Genomic DNA, 6886 nt, shown 5'->3' on the forward strand with positions numbered 1-6886 from the left:
GAGCTGCTGCCACCACCAGAGCTCAGCCCTCCACTGTGGGGACTGCATCTGCCACTGCCGGAGCTGGATCCCCAACCTCCGGAGCTGTGGCCACCTCCAGACATGGACCCTCCACTACCTGAGCCTCCTCCACCACCACCTCCAGAGATGGACCCTCTCCTGCCAGAGCTGCTGCCACCACCAGAGCTCAGCCCTCCACTGTGGGGACTGCATCTGCCACTGCCGGAGCTGGATCCCCATCCTCCGGAGCTGCTGCCACCTCCAGACATGGACCCTCCACTCCCTGAGCCTCCTCCAACACCTCCAGACATGGACCCTCCACTACAGGAGCCGCCTCCAGCACCTCCAGACATGGACCCTCCAGTGCCAGAGCTGGATCCCCATCCTCCGGAGCTGCTGCCACTTCCAGACATGGACCCTCCACTACCTGAGCCTCCTCCACCACCACCTCCAGAGATGGACCCTCTCCTGCCAGAGCTGCTGCCACCACCAGAGCTCAGCCCTCCACTGTGGGGACTGCATCTGCCACTGCCGGAGCTGGATCCCCAACCTCCGGAGCTGTGGCCACCTCCAGACATGGACCCTCCACTGCCTGAGCCTCCTCCACCACCACCTCCAGAGATGGACCCTCTCCTGCCAGAGCTGCTGCCACCACCAGAGCTCAGCCCTCCACTGTGGGGACTGCATCTGCCACTGCCGGAGCTGGATCCCCATCCTCCGGAGCTGCTGCCACCTCCAGACATGGACCCTCCACTGCCTGAGCCCCCTCCAACACCTCCAGACATGGACCCTCCACTGCAGGAGCCTCCTCCAACACCTCCAGACATCGACCCTCCAGTGCCAGAGCTGGATCCCCATCCTCCGGAGCTGTGGCCACCTCCAGACATGGACCCTCCACTACCTGAGCCTCCTCCACCACCACCTCCAGAGATGGACCCTCTCCTGCCAGAGCTGCTGCCACCACCAGAGCTCAGCCCTCCACTGTGGGGACTGCATCTGCCACTGCCGGAGCTGGATCCCCAACCTCCGGAGCTGTGGCCACCTCCAGACATGGACCCTCCACTGCCTGAGCCCCCTCCAACACCTCCAGACATGGACCCTCCACTGCCTGAGCCTCCTCTTCCACCCCCAGATATTGACCCTCCACTGCCCGAACTACATTCCCATCCTCTGGAGCTTTTTCCACTTCCTCCTTCAGATGCTGACCCTTTCCTTCTGTTCTTGCTGGTACCACCAGTGCTCAGCCCCCCCTTCCCACTTTTCATGCCTCTGGATCCAACTCCAAAGATTCCGGTAGAACTGGTATTGTCGTCAATTACACCTGAAAGAAATGGAATTTAGCTCCACCTTTTTCTATTTACCTCAAAAAATTTACAAGGACATCTGATACTTATTCTTATCTAGGGCCATCATTGCACCTACTCTAGCGGTCATTGTCATATCTTTTAAAAGATCCAATAAGGGTCTTCATTAGAGCTCGTACCTATGATATGTTTTCTCATGTGTTTATGGCTTTAGTAGCTTATTTTTAACATTATTTACATTTTATTCTGTACATGAACAGCCAGTGCAGTCCTTCCTTCGAGAAGGCCAAGAGTTCAGGTCTGTTCTCCGTAAGCTGGTTCCCTATTTCCACAGACTTTAGGACAATCTGCCTGATTTCTTTCAGTTCTGACATGCACCGCATAGACATATAGAATGATTTAGGTGTTTCCCACCTCCTACAGGCTTGGCTGATGCCCCCCCATAAGTTCCAAAGCCCATCGCTCAATGTTGACGTATTAATGCATATACACGAGTGTTCCTACACACACTCACAAGTCCACCGTTGGCTTCATTTCCATCGGAAACTCAGATAGAAACTCAAACGGGTTGTTGTGATGGTGATCTTAACTGTTGCGATGTGATCTTAACTACCACGGGCAACACAATGGCATGGGTGCTCTTAAAGAAAGGAAAGCAAAGCCTTGAGATACTTACAGATCGTGGCGGGTGAGCCTTCCCGTATCCTGCGAAGGAAAAGTGACATTGAGATAATGCATCCAATAAAAGTGGACATCAAGGTGTCTATAAGCTAATGAAAGAGGTCACTCCCTCCAGGCAGACATTCATCCTGGAGGTCTGAGCGACAGGGTGAGGGGTGGGACACACTGCTTTGTCCAGGATGAGCAGCTTGCACCTACCTGGTCTCCTCCTCCTCAAGGAGTGATCTATACATGGCAATTTCAATATCCAGGGCCAATTTCACGTTCAGGAGCTCCTGATAATCATGAAGAAGGCGAGCAAGGTCATCTTTGGCCTGCTGCAGGGCGTTCTCCAACTCCTGAAGCTTTTGCTGGCCATCTCTGACGGCAGAGCTCCCACGCTGCTCAGCATCTTTAATGGTTTCTTGGAGGTTGGAATTCTGCAGGGGCACAAGCAGAATGTTCATTTCCCGTCTGTGGGACTGGGGGTTTCAAACCTTTCTGGTAGGCCTTGGAAATTAGAGGCCTCAATGACAGAAGACACATTTACTGGGTAAATTAACCCAAATTAAATCCCAGTGCAGACAGCCTGCTTCGTTTTGAAGAGAAACCATCTCTAGGTTTGCCTGCAGAGGACAGGCTGTGTCACACTGCACCGAGTCCCCGTGTGAACGTGACTTACTTTAGCCATGTCGGAAAGGATCAGCTTTACCTTCTTCCTTGCAATTTCCACTTCTGGTTGCAGCCTTTGGATCTGCCTGGTAAGCTCCTGGATCTCCTGGTAACTGTTCCTCAGTTGCTCACTCTGGTTTACCCACATGTCCTGAAGGTCCTGGTACTGATGTTCAGAGAAGAGAACAGATGGTTTTGGTTTCTACTCCACTGACTAGCCAGACTTGCCTCCTTGTCTTGTCACTGTCTACTCACCCTGCCACGATACATGGCATCTACTTCCGCTTTGCTTCTCTGAGCAATTGCCTCATACTCCTGCCTGACTTCTTCAATGATGCCATCCATGTTCAGCTCTCTGTGGTTGTCCATGGACAGAACGACATTGGTGTTGCCAACTACCGTTTGCAGCTGGGACAGCTCCTGTGAGGAAAACAAGATGCTGGATTTTAACAGTCCACCTGAGCAGCCCAGGTCACATTATGAGGAAAGAAATGGCACACTCTGGTCAGTTATCCACGGGAACTTCCCTACCTGCAGCCCCCAGATCCTATTGTTCCACCACCAGTTTTAATTTCCAAGTGTCTCCTCCAGCCTTCAGGACACACCCGACCCCCCTTCCACTCACAGATGAGAAAGGACTTCACAAGACCAACGGCCAAGGATGATCCTCTCTCCACACCAAAAAGTCCTGTTCAGGCTAAATTTCTGGAAACCTCCAGAAGATACATATCCTTCAAGACCTGAGGGTAAGTTTTTCATCTGAGAAGTGTACTCACCGCTTCATGTAAGCATCTGAGGAACTCAAGCTCCTGTTTCAGTATTTCCACCCGAACATCAAACTCCATTTTTCCCATGTAGGCACTGTCCAGCTCCTGTAAGATAACCCACGGGCATATTTGTATCTCTTTGATCCAAATTCTCCACTGAAGTACAGTTCTTGCAAGGCTTTGTGCACTTCCTTAAAGCCTTCATTCCTGGAGTCAAATAAGGACTCGGGTTTCATTTGAAAAGCAATTAGAACAAAAGGAAAGATTTTAACTCTTCAAAGAAAAGAACGGCTTAGAAATAAGCAAAATAGCTGTGGAGATAAACGTGTTCCTGGGCAAAACAAGGAAAACATAGATTTCATTAATTCTTCTAATCAAAAGCTGTCTCAATTTTCTATTCTCCTAAGCCATCCATAGATGTTATTTAACCCCTGGTAACGATGTCTCACCTAGGCTGTACTGAGTGAATAAAAACCAGCACTTTGTAGATACTCGTCGTACAAAGGGCCAATTCAGTCTCTAGGGGAAATTATTTCTCCCCAGTCTCACAGTAAAAAGCTCAGGTTTTCAATGACTTCAGTTAGATGAACTTAAGCAAATACCTTGCTTTTAAAAACCTCAGCAGCCATCGTGTTACTGCTTTATTTCTGAAGCTTTGATTTAGCTCAGTGTCTTGGATTACTTCACCTTTTTGAGCTCCACAAACTCCTCTTCTTTCGATGCACGCTTGTTGATCTCATCCTCGAATCTGTTACAGCGGAGAAAAGAAATAGGTAGCTCATTGCCTGGCTCACTTCTTCAGTCAAGCGGATCAGAAACCAAAGGGAATCACCCAAAAAGGGAATGTGTCAAGTTTTCATTTAACTGCAATTTCTGAGCAACTACAAAGGCAAACCCCTGCAAAACTATATGTTAATTAGCCAACAAAACGGGATAGATACAGATCAGGTCTAACATCTCTGTAACCCTGACCTAAAATCCCCATTTTTCAGAGCTGTGGATGTATATTATCTTTCAGGTGCAGGTAAGCCAGAAGAAGTGATGACTCTTTTAACTTGACCCCACTGCTCAGCTCTGTCCCTCCCCCACGCCCCATTGTCCAGGTTGACCACAACTACCAGCAGAAGTAAGGAGTCCCGGGTTACTCATCGCTGGGTGAAGGAAAGGCATGGAGGAAGGCAGGAGAAGAGTGGGATGGATCTACAGGGCCTTTGATTTTCCTCTTACTGTTCTGTGTTCTTCCCTTACCAAATCTTTAGTCTTCCAGCCTCAAAGTCACATCCCCTAATGAGCCTACTGCAGAGCAGTGCTACCATGGCTACATAACTCTTGAAGGTGGGGAGCCAAAGGCACCATCATCACTGCCTTAGAAAATTCCAGTATTCTTTTTACCAGACCTGTAATTATTCACCTTTTTTTATAATCTTCTACAAGATGAAGCATGTTATATGCCTCCGGATCCAGCTGCTCCTTCTGGTTCTGGAGCGTTTCTAGCTGCCTCTGCAGGTTGCTGATGTAAGATTGGAAGAAAGAGGTGATATTTCTGCTCTCTTCTGGTCGGGCACTTTGCTGCTGCAGAAGTTCCCATTTGGCCATCAGAGCCTGGTTCTGCCGCTCAAGGCATTGCACCTGAAAGGCAAAGCAGAGTGTCTCAGCTGCTGGAAGGCACCGGGGGACACAGCGACGTCGGCGTGAGTCCCTATAGCAAAACAAATCCCAGTTACCAGTTCCACCACAGTAGCATCTAGAGGTTTGTTCCATCAGGTGGGACTAACTGTAGGAACGTTGGTACCAACACACCAGAACGCTTAGGCTAAAGGGAGGGACATCTCTTTTTTTCCCAGTCTGTTGTATAAGATGGGTATGACTCTACTGCCGCTTCTCAGCACTGATACTGGAATTTTGCTGGCTTTTCCTCTCTTAAAGGCACAATTTTTAGGGGGATGATTGGGATGGAGAGAGACTTCAGCTGTTTCTGAAGTACCTTAGACACCCAAACACCTGAGCAGAGTTGCCCCCCTCTCAGAAGACCACACAGGACCAGTCTCTCCCTGGACACACTTTGCCTTAGAGAAGAAGGTCAGAAAGGTGTTTTTGGAAACCAGAGGGATAGCATCTCTTCAGCTGGGACACTGAACAGTTTATCACCTGGCAGCTGACATCCAGAAGGTTTAATAAAAAAATAATTAAAAAAAAAAAACTAGTCAAAAGCACTCCTGTTTTTCAGGACTAAGCACGCTTAAAACTTCTGGGTGCAACCAGCACCTTTTCTGTAGGGTAATACAAGAAGCCGTTAAGTCTTTACCTGTAAGAAATAACACAAGCTTCCACCCTACGCAGAGACACATGTCACCACCCAAAAAAAGGCACATGTCAGGTTTGCGTGGGTGGAAGTGTTTCCGTGGCTGTTTTGTTCCTGTATCTGTGAGTAGAAACAAAAGAGAAGGCAAGACTGCGGGCGGGTGAAAGCGTTGTAGCTGCAAGCCAAGAGGTAAAGGAGAAATACGAGGGAGCCACCGGCCACCTGAAAGAGGCTAGGACCTTCAAACAATGAAGTAATTTGTTTTGTATCTCAGAGAAATGAAACATTTTGTTTTGCTTGAGGGGAGAAGGGGAAAAAAAAAAAAGAGCACACATCAAGGCTGCTCAAGCCCATCACCCTTTTTTCCTGCTAGCATCAACAATGCCCCGGCACCAGAATATTGCTGGCCACGCAGAAACCCTTTTCCTCAAAAGAGAAGTGAGTTAATGTGATGGTGACATCCCGGCAGTTTGTTATTGTCCTGCCACAAAAGACAACTCAGAGATACTTATCCCAGGGCTAAGTGCAAGTGATTCACGCAGCGATGTTTATTGCGAGCTATTAAGAGCTTCACACCAGCAGAAGGGTGTGATTTTGAGGGGGGAGAAGATGCCATGTACAGGTGTCATGTAAAGGTGTCCCCGTGGCCGGCACAGGCAGAGCAGCACCCCTCGTGTCTCCCCCTTCCCAGATAACAAGTGAAAAAGAGAACAGGGACTCACCTTATCGATGAATGATGCAAATTTGTTGTTGAGAGCCTTAATCTGCTCTTTCTCATCTGACCGCACTCTCTGGAACTCGGGGTCGACTTGTACTTGTATTGGCCTCAGCAGGTTGGTGTTGACATGGACCTCCTCAATGCCTCTGCTGACGCCAGCCTGCCCGAAGCCCTGTCCAGCCCCTTGTTCACCAAAGGTGCTTCTCCCAAGGCCTTCTGCACGCACCTCCCTGCCCGAACTTCCTCCACACATGCCACCAAGCCCTGCTCCACCACCTTGAAAAGCTCCCACAAAACATCCTCTTCTCCCAAAGTCCCTATCGAGACACCTCCTACCACCAAATCCCATGTACCTCACATATCCTATTCCTTCTCCTCCATAGGCTCCACCAGTACAAACATTCCTAAACCCACCGAGGTTGTGGAGACTCCTGCTGCCATAACCATACCCATAACCACTGTA

General features: G+C 49.4%; 1 protein-coding gene across 1 annotated transcript; it reads right to left on the bottom strand.

Annotated features, from left to right (window-relative positions):
• Positions 1-2179: 2179 nt before the first annotated feature.
• LOC121081887 (keratin, type II cytoskeletal 1-like) lies at positions 2180-6676 on the bottom strand. The gene is made up of 7 exons (XM_040581194.1): positions 6428-6676; positions 4815-5032; positions 4091-4151; positions 3413-3508; positions 2892-3056; positions 2677-2802; positions 2180-2404 (listed from the first exon to the last, which is right to left on the bottom strand). The coding sequence occupies exons 1-7, from the start codon at positions 6674-6676 to the stop codon at positions 2180-2182; spliced, it is 1140 nt and encodes a 379-aa protein (XP_040437128.1).
• Between the last annotated feature and the right edge of the window lie 210 nt (positions 6677-6886).

Source organism: Falco naumanni (assembly GCF_017639655.2).
Source record: "Falco naumanni isolate bFalNau1 chromosome 20 unlocalized genomic scaffold, bFalNau1.pat SUPER_20_unloc_1, whole genome shotgun sequence".
Classification (NCBI taxonomy): domain Eukaryota; kingdom Metazoa; phylum Chordata; class Aves; order Falconiformes; family Falconidae; genus Falco; species Falco naumanni.